At 50.9% G+C, this 15,308-nt stretch overlaps 1 protein-coding gene across 2 annotated transcripts in view; it reads left to right on the top strand.

Moving 5' to 3' along the window:
- SLC6A9 (solute carrier family 6 member 9) overlaps positions 1-15,308 on the top strand; it is a 131,471-nt gene that overhangs the window by 65,664 nt on the left and 50,499 nt on the right. The window contains exon 1 of one of the 2 annotated variants that reach the window (XM_075320197.1): positions 11,090-11,430. The exons of the other annotated variant lie outside the window; for it this stretch is intronic. Within the exon in view, the coding sequence (XP_075176312.1) occupies positions 11,416-11,430 (15 nt within the window). The 5' untranslated portion in view covers positions 11,090-11,415. Of the gene's footprint in view, positions 1-11,089; positions 11,431-15,308 lie in introns of those variants that run through there. 2 annotated transcript variants of the gene reach the window in all.

Raw genomic sequence — 15,308 nt, 5'->3', positions numbered from 1 at the left:
CTGACTAACCCAAACACCGAATGCCCCATTCCATCGCTGAGGAACGTGAACACAGAATATCCCATCCATCACCGAGGAACCACGAACACCAAAATTCCCCATTCCATCGCCAAGGAACTTGAAAGCTGAATACTGAATATCCCCATCAGAATACTGGAGATGGAAGGACAGCGATCTTCCGCTTTGCATCTTCTGAGTGAGACGGCCGTCACTTCCCGCTTTGTTGTACGGTATTTATGGGGTCCCTAACCAAATGTTACCTCTATATGCGGTTAAAACCTGCTTGTGTGCATGGGTACCTAACCAAATGTTACCTCTTGTTGTATTTTTCATTCCTTATGTATCATAAAGCAGTTTATGCTTGTTCATACTTCTCTGAATTTAGTGTGCAGCTTTCACTTCATATAGATTGTGTATTTTTGATTGTATACAGTTTTTTTCTGTCTGAGAACCCAGTCCCGCCCTTTAGCCATGATTATTCAACTTCCTATATAGCCAGGTCCCTTGCTTCCCATACACACTAGGTTTCAACCGCACATAGAGGCAACATTTGGTTAGGCACCCATGCACATGTCGCGGCAGAGGGGCCGCTTTCGCTACGCTCGGGTCCGCGGCTGCTGCTGCGGCTCGGTGGCTTGAGCAGTGGGCCGGACCCGGGGACTCGAGCTGCGCTCCTCGCCCACGAGTGAAAAGGGGGTGGTTTGTTTTGGGAGATAGTTCGTGACGCCACCCACGGGTCGTGGTGATAAAGGGCACCACCGCTGCTGGTGACGGGGATCCCGGGAGCGATGGTAGGGAGCAGCTAGGATGTTGTCCCCTCCGTGGGTGGGGGTTGGTGATCCCGGGGCCCGGTGGCGGTACGGGGAGGCAGGGTAGCTGGGGGTGCAGGGTTGCAGGGGCAGCGCGGCACGGTGCCGGATGGCACTGTGGTACTCACTCAGGTACAAATTCACAGAGTCTCTGGTAAACCAAACGGCTGGATGGACGGGTCCCGCAGCCGGCTGCAGTGTCTTTGCTCTCCTTGGACAGGTTGATGGTGGCTGTCTTTCCCTGCACCTGTGTAGAATGTGTTGACACCGATGGTTTCCCAACGGTAGTCCGCTCCCCGGCGTGTATGTACCAGAGGAGCCCGTTTTGCCCGCAGGCGCTGGCCCTTGGATCTCTAGCCTATGGCGGTGGCTGTGTATCCTCACAGTGTGGACTGTTGCCTTCTGTCGGGTCTTGGGTGTTAGGAAACCCCTGGGATTCTGGTCACTCTCGGATTTGACTGTTGTCGGCGGCTCCAAGCCTAGTCGGGGTCCGATGGCCCTGCCTTTGTGCTTAATGCAAATCTTCTCCCCGGCTCAGTACCGGCGGGCCACCGCCCGTCCCCGGTCCTACGGTTTTGCTGACTTGCACCACCTCCTGCAGACGGCCACCATTGTCTGCCGACCTTGCTGACAGTGCCTGGGCTCCAACCCAGACACTAGCAGTTTCTCCACTTCAAACTCAACTCCTCACTCCACTTCCACTGAACTCCAAAACTAATCTAACTGATTTTCCCGCCTCCAGGCCTGTGAACTCCTCGGTGGGTTGGGCCAACCGCCTGGCTCTGCCCCACCTGGGTGTGGACATCAGACCCTGGAGGGAGGCAACAAGGGTTTTGTTTGACTGATGTAGACTATCCAGGGAAGGGGGTGTGTGTATGTTATGTTTGTGGCTACCTGGCTAGTCCAGGGCGCCACATTCCCCCTTGGTGAAATGCAGACCGTCCGCGGGCTTCCCGTCCATCACTGGTTTTATTTCTGAAAAATAGAAATTTAACATAGAAAACATATAACATAAGCATTTCTTTTTTCATTCTTCCCTTTCGGGAGGCATGTCACTTTAACGTTACTTAACGGCATAAAAACACTTTTATTAATAACGGACGGGTTCATGTTCTTCCACTCTCCCACCCAAGCAACCTACACCTTGATGCTGCCCCTAAGAAACGGGCAGAACCCTTTTACCCAAGTCCTGGTCCAGGTTACCCGAGCGGGAACGGGTACGGTATCTCACACTCGGCTGTCATTTCAGGGGACCCCATGTCCAGGGAGACCCCTGACCCCCGGAGGATGGCCACCGGTCCTGGTGGTGGCCGGACCCCAGCCTGCTCTGCTGCGGGTCCTTCCTCCAATCTGCCTCTCCGGAGGCGGTAAGCGGAAAACGGCCCACAAATTATTTACAAGACCACAAGTTCGTGGTTGGCCTGCAAGTTCTCGGCCTTATTCATGAATAGTTTCTCATGTGGGCTGTTTCGAGGTAGTTGTACGGCAGACAAAGAATAAACATACGGATGGTCCCAACGGGGACAACTTTCTCCTTTTACAGACGGTAGAAATCAGGTAAGTCATTCGGATCATTGGTGCTCATTCATTCAAACAAAACAAGGTGCTGAGGGTCCCAACGGGGACAACTGGGTTGCAACGGTGGACCGCTGCCATCATTTGAGGTCGCCCTCCTCATATGCCTCCTCCAGCTCCACATCCGGACGGCACAGTGGGGGAGAGGACTGGGACCGCATCTGGACACTGCGGCCTTCCCTCTGCTTCACATCAAAGGCAAACCAGCCCCTCTCCCCGCAATGTCGGGTGTAACTCACCAGGTCGCCCGGTTGCAGGTCACGACCAGGGTGGCCCGTTGGCAGATGGGAGTTTACATCACGGCGAGCCACAAATATCTCGGCCTCCAGGCCCGGTTCATAGACGAAGCCATATCCCTGCTGAAGGTCAAACCGCCTGACCTGGCCCTCGTAGATCGGGCCCCGCACCCGGAAAGTGGCATTACGCAGATTGTCCTTTTCTCTTATGGTGTGAGCCAGCACTTCGGACCTCTGCTGTTCTCGGGCGGCAATCTCGTGACCCAGCTGGGTCGGCTGTCTGTCCCAGTAAGGGGCGTCTGCATGCCCCTGCGCGCGGGTTGTGCCCCGCTGGACCTCCCCCACACCGGCCACGACCGGTATCCTCTTTGGGGGGTCCTGCGGTGACGCGGCTTGAGATGCTGCCTTGCAGCGGCGACCCGGCGCAGCCTCAGCCGAGGCGTGGGGTTTAGGGACTACAGGCCTCACCTGCTGGGCCTTCCCGCTCGCGGCTTCCACTTCTCCATAGCCGGATGGACTGCCGGAGCCGGGACTTTCGTGGGTGCGTCCACTTTCGGGGCCGACGGCTTCTTTTCGCAGACGGGCACCTCCCGCGGGATCTTCCATGGCAGCGGGAGCGGTGCGGGTCGTTCACGGGCAACGCCTACAGGCTGGTCCTCCAGGGCGGACGGGTTGAACTCCGCTACCTGTGTTGGGGGCAGCGGGTCTAGTGGCGGGGCAGCAACAGCCGGTGCAAATGGCGGGGGAGGCAGCAGGCTAAACGGACACAGACCGGGCCCCTCAGTCGCAGCAACCGGTCGGTCCTTCAAGGACACAGGGGCATGGGTCGCTTACCCGCTCCTCCAACACTGTCTCCACCTTGCGTCTCCGCACGGCTGCTGCCACTTCCTCCATTTCGGCCACCCATCTCTCCATCAGGAATCGGACTTGGGCCTGCAAGCAGCAGCACATTTGCGCGGTCCGGGCCTCCACCCACGCCACTGTTCCTGGCGTGGGCTCCGGGATTTCAGCATTGCTGGACGGGACGGACATGGTGGCGCTTGTGCTTCCAGGAACCGGATGTGTAGCAGAGTCCTGGCGTCCCTGCTCTTTATATCTTCGGTTACATCAGGTACACCTGCACCCGCCCCCCCTTGGTTCTTTCTAGCACTTGCTTTTCTGGGGGCGGGGCTTCACTTTCGCGCCTTCCCTGCTCGGGGAAGACGCTCGAGCGGGAAATCTTCGCGCCAAAGATGGCTGGATGCCGCCGGCGGGGACTGCAAGGCGCACTTCTACCGGTAGGTATATTGGTTCTATCCTGTTCGTGACGCCAAGTTGTCGCGGGCAGAGGGGCCACGCTCGCTACGCTCGGGTCCGCGGCTGCTGCTGTGGCTCGGTGGCTCGAGCGGTGGGCCGGACCTGGGGACTCGAGCTGCGCTCCTCGCCCACGAGTGAAAAGGGGGTGGTTTGTTTTGGGAGATAGTTCGTGACGCCACCCACGGGTCGTGGTGATAAAGGGCACCACCGCTGCTGGTGACGGGGATCCCGGGATCGATGGTAGGGAACAGCTAGGATGTTGTCCCCTCCGTGGGTAGGGGTTGGTGATCCCGGGGCCCGGTGGCGGTACGGGGAGGCAGGGTAGCTGGGGGTGCAGGGTTGCAGGGGCAGCGCGGCGCGATGCCGGATGGCACTGTGGTACTCACTCAGGCACAAATTCACAGAGTCTCTGGTAAACCAAACGGCTGGATGGACGGGTCCCGCAGCCGGCTGCAGTGTCTTTGCTCTCCCCGGACAGGTTGATGGTGGCTGTCTTTCCCTGCACCTGTGTAGAATGTGTTGACTCCGATGGTTTCCCAACGGCAGTCCGCTCCCTGGAGTGTATGTACCAGAGGAGCACGTTTTGCCCGCAGGTGCTGGCCCTTGGATCTCTAGCCTATGGCGGTGGCTGTGTATCCTCACGGTGTAGACTGTTGCCTTCTGTCGGGTCTTGAGTGTTAGGGAACCCCTGGGGTTCCGGTCACTCTCGGATTTGACCGTTGTCGGCGGCTCCAAGCCTAGTCGGGGTCTGATGGCCCTGCCTTTGTGCTTGATGCAAATCTTCTCCCCGGCTCGGTACCGGCGGGCCACCGCCCATCCCCAGTCCTACGGTTTTGCGGACTTGCACCACCTCCCGCAGATGGCCACCACTGTCTGCCAACCTTGCTGACAGTGCATAGGCTCCTACCCAGACACTAGCAGTTTCTCCACTTCAAACTCAACTCCTCACTCCACTTCCACTGAACTCCAAAACTAATCTGACTGCTTTTCCCGGCTCCAGGACTGTGAACTCCTCGGTGGGTGGGGCCAACTGCCTGGCTCTGCCCCACCTGGTGTGGACATCAGACCCTGGAGGGAGGCAACAAGGGTTTTGTTTGACTGATTTAGACTATCCAGGGAAGGGGGTGTGTGTGATGTTATGTTTGTGGCCACCTGGCTAGTCCAGGGCGCCACACACCCAAGCAGGTTTTAACCGCATATAGAGGTAACATTTGGTTACGGACCCCATAAATAAGAGATTACCGTGAAGTTGGTTATGGGGCAGTAATGAATTGATCAATACATTAGCTAAATATCTCTTTTTTTCAAATAATCCTCAGCAGTTATGCAATGTCACATTTAATTTTTTTTTCCATTTTTCATATGGCTAGTTGTATTTTTCATTCCTTATGTATCATAGAGCAGTTATGCTTGTTCATATTTCTCTGAATTTGGTGTGCAGCTTTCACTTCATATAGATTGTGTATTTTTTGGCTAGCACCATGTTCACATTTGCAATGGTGTTCCAGCAGTCATTTTGATTGTTATGGATCACACCAGCCTTTCACCAGAACCTCTGATGCTGGTGGTTTTGTGCTGCAAGTAGAATCCAGGTGCCACTCGAAGACTGGAGCTGCGACAGCTGACCCCAGAGATATGGGCACCGACAGTGACTGATATGGTAGGTGCAGCCGGGAAGACTGATGCAGCAGGTTCAGCCGATATTGTGCAATGCAGCAGTGGCTGATTATTGCAGATTTGGCCAACGGTGCGATGCAGCAGCGGCCGGTATAGTAGGCCTTTCAGACAGGGTACAATGCAGCAGCAGCGGGATAGCAGACTTAATAGACAGGATACAATGCAGCAGCGACCGGTATAGCAGACTTGGCAGACAGGGTACAATGCAGCAGTGGCCGCTATAGCAGACTTGGCAGACAGGGAACGATGCAGCGGCGTCTGGTATAGCAGACTTGGCAGACAGGGTACGATGCAGCAGTGGCCGCTATAGCAGACTTGGCAGACAGGGAACGATGCAGCAGCGTCTGGTATAGCAGACTTGGCAGACAGAGTACGATGCAGCAGTGGCCGCTATAGCAGACTTGGCAGACAGGGTACGATGCAGCAGTGGCCGCTATAGCAGACTTGGCAGACAGGGTACGATGCAGCAGTGGCCGCTATAGCAGACTTGGCAGACAGGGTACGATGCAGCAGTGGCCGCTATAGCAGACTTGGCAGACAGGGTACGATGCAGCAGTGGCCGCTATAGCAGACTTGGCAGACAGGGTACGATGCAGCAGTGGCCGCTATAGCAGACTTGGCAGACAGGGAATGATGCAGCAGCGGCCGCTATAACAGACTTGGCAGACAGGGAACGATGCAGCAGCGGCCGCTATAGCAGACTTGGCCGACAGGGAACGATGCAGCAGCGGCCAGTATAGCAGACTTGGCTGACAAGGAACGATGCAGCAGCGGGCGGTATAGCATACTTGGCAGACAGGGAATGATGCAGCAGCGGCCGATATAGCAGATGTGGCCGACGGTATGATGCAGCAGCGGCCGGTATTGCAGACTTTGGCAGGAAGGGAACGATTCAGCAGCAGTCGGTATACCAGATTTGGTCGGTATGGCAGAGATTTTGTCTCTGGGTGTAACGTGAAAAAATGTTGAAAAGTTCACGGGGTCTGAACACTGTATGTTCTATCATTCTGCAATCACCGGCAGAGCTGCATTTCTACCGCTGGTTGGCTGTTAGCTCTGTGTGTTGGACCCCATGTCTCTGTCATCGGTTCCATTCACCTCTGCAGCAGACTGTGGCTGTCATGTTTTATTTGTAATCAGTCGTCAGATATAAACTTCCGATAAACTCCAGTGCCGAGCGGACAGAATTAGGCCATGTGTCCACGCTGCGGATTTCTCGCGGATTTTGCCGTGGATTTATCGCGGATTTACCGCGGATTTCCTGAAAATCTGCAGCAGCGGCACTTCCCAGCCATTTCAATGGCATTTTGGAAATGCTGTGTCCATGCTGCGGATTTTTCCGCGGCAAATCCGCCGCGGATTTTGATCCGGAGAAATCTGCAGCATGTCAATTATTGTTGCGGATTTTGGTGCGGATTTTGGCTATAGAATGGGGAAAAAAAAAAAATCCGCATCAAAATCCGCGGCAATTCCGCGGTAAATCCGCGGCAAAAAAAGGTGCGGATTTGCCGCGAAAGTCGCGGATTTTCATGCAGAAAAATCCGCAGGTACATTCTACCGTGGACACATAGCCTTAATAGCTCGTACTCTGTAGCACTAGAGTATAGTATACAGTACAGCACTAATTCTGCAGAACAACTTTCCAGCAAGGGTCAACGTTAAGAATTCAGCTCCTGGAGCATGAGGGGTGCAGGATCACAGGTTGTAGATGTCTCTTTATGTGATCTGTACCTATGGTCCTGCTCCATTAGTAGTCAGTGTCTGTGGTCCTCTATTAGTGGTCTGTGGTCCTTCACTAGTGGTCTGTGTCTGTGGTCCTTCACTAGTGGTCAGTATCTGTGGTCCTCCATTAGTGGTCAGTATCTGTGGTCCTCCATTAGTGGTCAGTATCTGTGGTCTTGCTCCATTAGTTGTCAGTATCTGTGGTCCTGCTCGATTAGTGGTCAGTATCTGTGGTCTGTATCTGTGATTCTCCATTAGTGGTCACTATCTATATCTGTGATTCTCCACTAGTGGTCAGTATCTGTGGTCTTGCTCCATTAGTAGTCAGTATCTGTGATTCTACTCCATTAGTGGTCAGTATCTGTGGTCTGTATATGTGATCCTGCTCCATTAGTGGTCAGTATATGTGGTCTGTATCTGTAGTCTCGCTCCATTAGTGATCAGTATCGTTCTCCATTAGTTTTCAGTATCTGTAGTCTGTATCCGTGGTCCTCCACTAGTGGTCAGTATCTGTGGTCAGTGTCTAGCCCTCCATTAGTAGTCTGTATCTGTCCTCCATTAGTTTGCAGTATCTGTGGTCTGTATCTGTAGTCCTCCAAAAGTGGTCAGTATCTGTGGTCCTCTATTAGTGGTCGGTAACTGTGGTCCTGCTCCATTAGTAGTGTGTATCTGTCCTTCTCCATTAGTTTGCAGTATCTGTGGTCTGTATCCGTGGTCCTCTACTAGTGGTCAGTATCTGTGATTCTCCATTAGTGGTCAGTATCTGTGGTCTTGCTCCATTAGTGGTCAGTATCTGTGGTTCTACTCCATTAGTGGTCAGTACCTGTGATCCTGCTCCATTAGTTGTCTGTACCTATGGTCCTGCTCCATTAGTGGTCAGTGGCTGTGGTCCTCCATTAGTGGTCTGTGTCCGTGGTCCTTCACTAGTGGTCAGTATCTATGGTCCTCCATTAGTTGTCAGTATCTGTGGTCTTGCGCCATTAGTTGTCAGTATCTGTGGTCTTGCTCCATTAGTTGTCAGTATCTGTGGTTCTCCATTAGTGGTCAGTATCTGTGGTCTATATCTGTGATTCTCCATTAGTGGTCACTATCTGAATCTGTGATCCTCCACTAGTGGTCAGTATCTGTGGTCAGTATTTGTGGTATTGCTCCATTAGTAGTCTGCATCTGTCCTTCTCCATTAGTTTGCAGTATCTGTGGTCTGTATCCGTAGTCCTCTACTAGTGGTCAGTATCAGTGATTTTCCATTAGTGGTCAGTATCTGTGATCTTGCTCCATTAGTCAGTATCTGTGGTCATGCTCCATTAGTGGTCAGTATCTGTGGTCCCGCTCCATTAGTGATCAGTATCGTTTTCCATTAGTTTTCAGTATCTGTAGTCTGTATCCGTGGTCCTCCACTAGTGGTCAGTATCTGTTGTCAGTGTCTGTGGTCCACCATTAGTAGTCTGTATCTGTCCTTCTCCATTAGTTTGCAGTATCTGTGGTCAGTATCTGTGGCACTCCATTAGTGGTCGGTATCTGTGGTCCTGCTCCATTAGTAGTCTGTATCTGTCCTTCTCCATTAGTTTGCAGTATCTGTGGTCTGTATTCGTGGTCCTCCACTAGTGGTCAGTATCTGGGGTTCTCTATTAGTGGTCAGTATCTGTGCTCCTGCTCCATTAGCGGTCTGTACCTATGGTCCTGCTCCATTAGTGGTCAGTGTCTGTGGTCCTCCATTAGTGGTCTGTGTCCATGGTCCTTCACTAGTGGTCAGTATCTGTGGTCCTCCATTAGTTGTCAGTATTTGTGGTCTTGCTCCATTAGTTGTCAGCATCTGTGGTCTTGCTCCATTAGTTGTCAGTATTTGTGGTTCTCCATTAGTGGTCAGCATCTGTGGTCTTGCTCGATTAGTGGTCAGTATCTGTGGTCTGTATCTGTGATTCTCCATTAATGGTCAGTATCTGTATCTATGGTCCTCCACCAGTGGTCAGTATCTGTGGTCAGTATCTGTGGCCTTGCTCCATTAGTAGTCAGTATCTGTGGTCTTTATATGTGATCTTGCTCCATTAGTGGTCAGTATATGTGGTCTGTATCTGTAGTCCCGCTCCATTAGTGATCAGTATTGTTCTCCATTAGTTTTCAGTATCTGTAGTCTGTATCCGTGGTCCTCCACTAGTGGTCAGTATCTGTGGTCAGTGTCTGTGGTCCTCCATTAGTGGTCAGTATCTGTGGTCAGTATCTGTGGTCTTGCTCCATTAGTAGTTAGTATCTGTGGTCTTTATATGTGATCCTGCTCCATTAGTGGTCAGTATCTGTGGTCCTCCATTAGTTGTCAGTATTTGTGGTCTTGCTCCATTAGTTGTCAGCATCTGTGGTCTTGCTCCATTAGTTGTCAGTATTTGTGCTTCTCCATTAGTGGTCAGTATCTGTGGTCCTGCTCGATTAGTGGTCAGTATCTGTGGTCTGTATCTGTGATTCTCCATTAATGGTTAGTATCTGTATCTGTGGTCCTCCACTAGTGGTCAGTATCTGTGGTCAGTATCTGTGGCTTTGCTCCATTAGTAGTCAGTATCTGTGGTTTTTATATGTGATCCAGCTCCATTAGTGGTCAGTATATGTGGTCTGTATCTGTAGTCCCGCTTCATTAGTGATCAGTATTGTTCTCCATTAGTTTTCAGTATCTGTAGTCTGTATCCGTGGTCCTCAACTAGTGGTCAGTGTCTGTGGTCCTCCATTAGTGGTCAGTATCTGTGGTCTTGCTCCATTAGTAGTCAGTATCTGTGGTCTTTATATGTGATCCTGCTCCATTCGTGGTCAGTATATGTGGTCTGTATCTGTAGTCCCACTCCATTAGTGATCAGTATTGTTCTCCATTAGTTTTCAGTATCTGTAGTCTGTATCTGTGGTCCTCCACTAGTGGTCAGTATCTGTGGTCTGTATTCGTGGTCCTCCATTAGTGGTCAGTATCTGTGGTTCTCCATTAGTCGTAAGTATCTGTGGTCAGTATCTATAGTCCTGCATTAGTAGTCTGTATCCATCCTTCTCCATTAGTTTGCAGTATCTGTGGTCTGTATCCGTTGTCCTCCATAAGTGGTCGGTATCTGTGGTCCTTCTAGTGCCTGAATTTAGGCCTCCTATATCTGGATCACGGTGCATCTTGTGGCTGGTGACTCTGCTCCTTGCACCTATGAAGCTGCCTCTTGTATGTGCCGGGCGGGTGCGATGCGCGGCAGCGGTGGGCGCGGGGCGATTTCTACAAGGACACATAGTGAGCTTTGCCTTTGTGTCAATGCCTCATTGTAGCGGCTCCCGGGGCGACTGCAGAGCTGCACTCTGGAATTATGTCCTCCGCCTCCTCTGACTTCTTCTACCTTTCTATGGCGGGGGTCTTCTTGTTTCCTACCCTCCTCTACATGTAAATGGTGGGACAGTTTAGATAGCAAGATACGGGTGGCAGAGCAGATAAAAAAATAAAGGCCAAGGGGGCGTCCAGGAGACAAGGGGGGATTCTTCTGTCCTCAGGGACGTTTCCTTCGCTGCCCCCTTCTCCTGGCATTAAATGTTTTGTCGTCTTCCAAGTTGGTGGAGATACCGAAAAGGAAAAGGTCAGAAGTTCCTTCCTTTGTGCGGCGGTGAAAGTGGGGGGCTCGGGGCTTCTGTGCCTTTCACCGCAACAGGCGCTGAATAGAAAGTAGCGTAGAGAAAGTGCTGCGGAGCGAGCGGACGGGGGCCGCGCCTGTGAATGAAGGACGGGGGCCGCGCCTGTGAATGAAGCTCCTCTCTCTCCTCTGCATATTTTATGGGGGGCCAGAGACTTGGCCACTGTGAAGCTTGTCAGGCTGGCAGATAAACGATGTGTCGCCCTTTCAAGTAACGTACACTTCCGCAAGGCGCTATTGTCCCGGGCGGATTTATATCAGGAACCAGTAACCCGCTCCCTCTTTTTTTACCCCCTATTTCGACCGTCCCTGAAATGCTGCTTATCCTGCGCTCCACTCCCAGGGGTCAGAACGCCAGCGAGAGCAGCACAGAGCGCACCTGAGGGTCTCGTCCCTGCCGGCCCTTCTGGAACTAGCTGCTCCTCGCGTTCACAGGCTGCACGGATCTGGAAGGAGGCACTGATGGGTCTGCGTGGGGTAGGTCATCTCATGTCACCAGACTAATGTACACCAAGTCCAGGGGAGAGACACCGGGGCTACAGGGTGGTACACACTGTGTCACTAGGGGGTATATGCCCTATCTACAGGATCTACAGGGTGGTACACACCACGTCACTAGGGGGTATATGCCCCGTTTGTAGGGTGGTACACACCACGTCACTAGGGGGTATATGCCCGGTCTGGTGGTACACACCGCGTCACTAGGGGGTATATGCCCCGTCTGTAGGGTAGTACACACCGCGTCACTAGGGGGTATATTGTGGCACACACTGTGTCACTAGGGAGTGTATGCATTGTCTACAGGGTGGTACACACCACATCACTAGGGGTTATATTCCCTGTCTGTAGGGTGGTACACATGGCGTCACTAGTGGGTATATGCACGGTCTGCTGGGTGGTACACACCGCGTCACTAGGGGGTATATGCCCTGTCTGTAGGGTGGTACACACTGTGTCACTAGGGGGTATATGCTCTGTCCTACAAGTTGGTACACACCACATCACTAGGGGTTATATTCCCTGTCTGTAGGGTGGTATACACCGCATCACTAGGGAGTATATGCCTGGTGGTATATGCCCCGTCTGTAGGGTGATACACAGCGTATCACTAGGGGGTATATGCCTCGTCTGTAGGGTGGTACACACCGCGTCACTTATGTCTTTATTTTTGCCACTTTTAGTTAAATTTTTCAACTGAGCTTAAGCACAAACCTCACAGTAAACGCCGTCCAGGGTGACGCCCTGTATCTAGGATGTCTACAGTGGGTACACGCCTGCATCTAATAGGGCGATGCCCTGTATCTAGGATGTCCTCTCAGTGGGTACACGCCTGCATCTAATTTGGGTGATGCCCTGTATCTAGAATGTCTACAGAGGGTACACGACTGTATCTAATAGGGTGACGCCCTGTATCTAGGATGTCTACAGTGGGTACACGCCTGTATCTAATAGCTTAAATACAGGGCATCACCGTATCTACAGTGGGTACACGCCTGCATCTAATAGGGTGATGCCCTGTATCTAGAATGTCTACAGAGGGTACACGACTGTATCTAATAGGGTGACGCCCTGTATCTAGGATGTCTACAGTGGGTACACACCTGTATCTAATAGCTTAAATACAGGGCATCACCCTATCTACAGTGGGTACACGCCTGTGTCTAATATTGTGACGTCTTGTATCTAAGCTGTCTATAGTGGGCACACGCCTGTATGTAATAGGGTGACACCCTGTATCTAGGATGTCTACAGTGGGTACACGTCTGTATGTAATAGGGTGACGCCCTGTATCCAGGATGTACAGTCATATGAAAAAGTTTGGGCACCCCTATTAATGTTAACCTTTTTTCTTTATAACAATTTGGGTATTTGCAACAGCTATTTCAGTGTCATATATCTAATAACTGATGGACTGAGTAATATTTCTGGATTGAAATGAGGTGTATTGTACTAACAGAAAATGTGCAATCTGCATTTAAACTAAATTTGACCGGTGCAAAAGTATGGGCACCCTTATCAATTTCTTGATTAGAACACTCCTAACTACTTTTTACTGACTAAAGGGGGCTTTACACGCTACGATATCGCTAATGTGAGTCGTTGGGGTCACGGAATTGGTGACGCACATCCGGCCGCATTAGCGATGTTGTTGCGTGTGACACCGATGAGCGATTTTGCATCGTTGCAAAAACGTGCAAAATCGCTCATCGGTGACATGGGGGTCCATTCTCAAAAATCGTTACTGCAGCAGTAACGAGGTTGTTCCTCGTTCCTGCGGCAGCACACATCGCTCCGTGTGACACCGCAGGAACGAGGAAGCTCTCCTTACCTGCCTCCCGGCCGCTATGCAGAAGGAAGAAGGTGGGCAGGATGTTACGTCCCGCTCATCTCCGCCCCTCCGCTTCTATTGGGCGGCCGCTCAGTGACGTCACTGTGACTCCGCACGGACCGCCCCCTTAGAAAGGAGGCGGTTCGCCGGTCACAGGGACGTCGCCGGGCAGGTAAGTATGTGTGACAGGTCTGGGCGATGTTGTGCGGCACGGGCAGCGATTCGCCCGTGTCGCACAACAGATGGGGGCGGGTACCCACACTAGCGATATCGGGACCGATATCGCAGTGTGTAAAGCGGCCTTTACTGAAGCACTAAATTGGTTTTGCAACCTCATTGAGCTTTGAACTTCATAGGCAGGTGTATCCAATCATGAGAAAAGGTATTTAAGGTGGCCACCTGCAAGTTGTTCTCCTATTTGAATCTCCTATGAAGAGTGGCATCATGGGCTCCTCAAAACAACTCTCAAATGATCTGAAAACAAAGATTATTCAACATAGTTGTTCAGGGGAAGGATACAAAAAGTTGTCTCAGAGATTTAAACTGTCAGTTTCCACTATGAGGAACATAGTAAGGAAATGGAAGAACACAGGTACAGTTCTTGTTAAGCCCAGAAGTGGCAGGCCAAGAAAAATATCAGAAAGGCAGAGAAGAAGAATAGTGAGAACAGTCAAGGACAATCCACAGACCACCTCCAAAGACCTGCAGCATCATCTTGCTGGAGATGGTGTCCCTCAACTTTAATAAGATTTCCGGTGCCGGCATTGGCCACACAGTCCCAAAGCATGATGGAACCTCCACCAAATTTTACTGTGGGTAGCGAGTGCTTTTCTTGGAATGCCGTGTTTTTTTGCCTCCATGCATAACGCCTTTTTGTATGTCCAAACAACTCAATGTTTGTTTCATCAGTCCACAGGACCTTCGTCCAAAATGTAACTGGCTTGTCCAAGTGTGCTTTTGCATACCTCAGGTGACTCTGTTTGTGGCGTGCTTGCAGAAACTGCTTCTTTTGCATCACTCTCCCATACAGCTTCTCCTTGTGCAAAGTGCGCTGTATTGTTGACCGATGCACAGTGACACCATCTGCAGCAAGATGAAGCTGCAGGTCTTTGGAGGTGGTCTGTGGATTGTCCTTGACTGTTCTCACCATTCTTGTTCTCTGCCTTTCTGATATTATTCTTGGCCTGCCACTTCTGGGCTTAACAAGAACTGTACCTGTGTTCTTCCATTTCCTTACTATGTCCCTCACAGTGGAAACTGACAGTTTAAATCTCTGAGACAACCTTTTGTATCCTTCCCCTGAACAACTAGGTTGAATAATCTTTGTTTTCAGATTATTTGAGAGTTGTTTTGAGGAGCCCATGATGCCACTCTTCATAGTAGACTCAAATAGGAGAACAACTTGCAAGTGGCCACCTTAAATACCTTTTCTCATGATTGGATACACCTGCCTATGAAGTTCAAAGCTCAATGAGGTTGCACAACCAATTTAGTGCTTCAGTAAGTCAGTAAAAAGTAGTTAGGAGTGTTCTAATCAAGAAATTGATAAGGGTGCCCATACTTTTGCACCTGTCAAATTTATTTTAAATGCAGATTGCACATTTTCTGTTAGTACAATAAACGTCATTTCAATCCAGAAATATTACTCAGTCCATCAGTTATTAGATATATGAAACTGAAATAGCTGTTACAAAAACCCAAATTGTTATAACGAAAAAGGTTAACATTAATAGGGGTGCCCAAACTTTTTCAAATGACTGTATACAATGGGTACACGCCTGTATCTAATAGGGTGACGCACTGTATCTAGGCTGTCTACAGTCGGTATACGCCTAATCGGGTGTCTAATAGGGTGATGCCCTTTGAAGACATCCTGGTGGTATATAGGTCTATATATATATGTAACATATGGTGCTGTCACTTTGCACATACATTACATTACTGTTCCTGAGTTACATTCTGTATTATACCCCACTGCACCAGCAGATTAGTGAGTGCAGCTCTGGAGTATAATACAGGAGGTAAC

The sequence above is a fragment of the Anomaloglossus baeobatrachus genome, chromosome 8 (assembly GCF_048569485.1).
Source record: "Anomaloglossus baeobatrachus isolate aAnoBae1 chromosome 8, aAnoBae1.hap1, whole genome shotgun sequence".
NCBI classification, from domain to species: domain Eukaryota; kingdom Metazoa; phylum Chordata; class Amphibia; order Anura; family Aromobatidae; genus Anomaloglossus; species Anomaloglossus baeobatrachus.
This window is presented reverse-complemented; position numbering and strand designations above follow the sequence as displayed.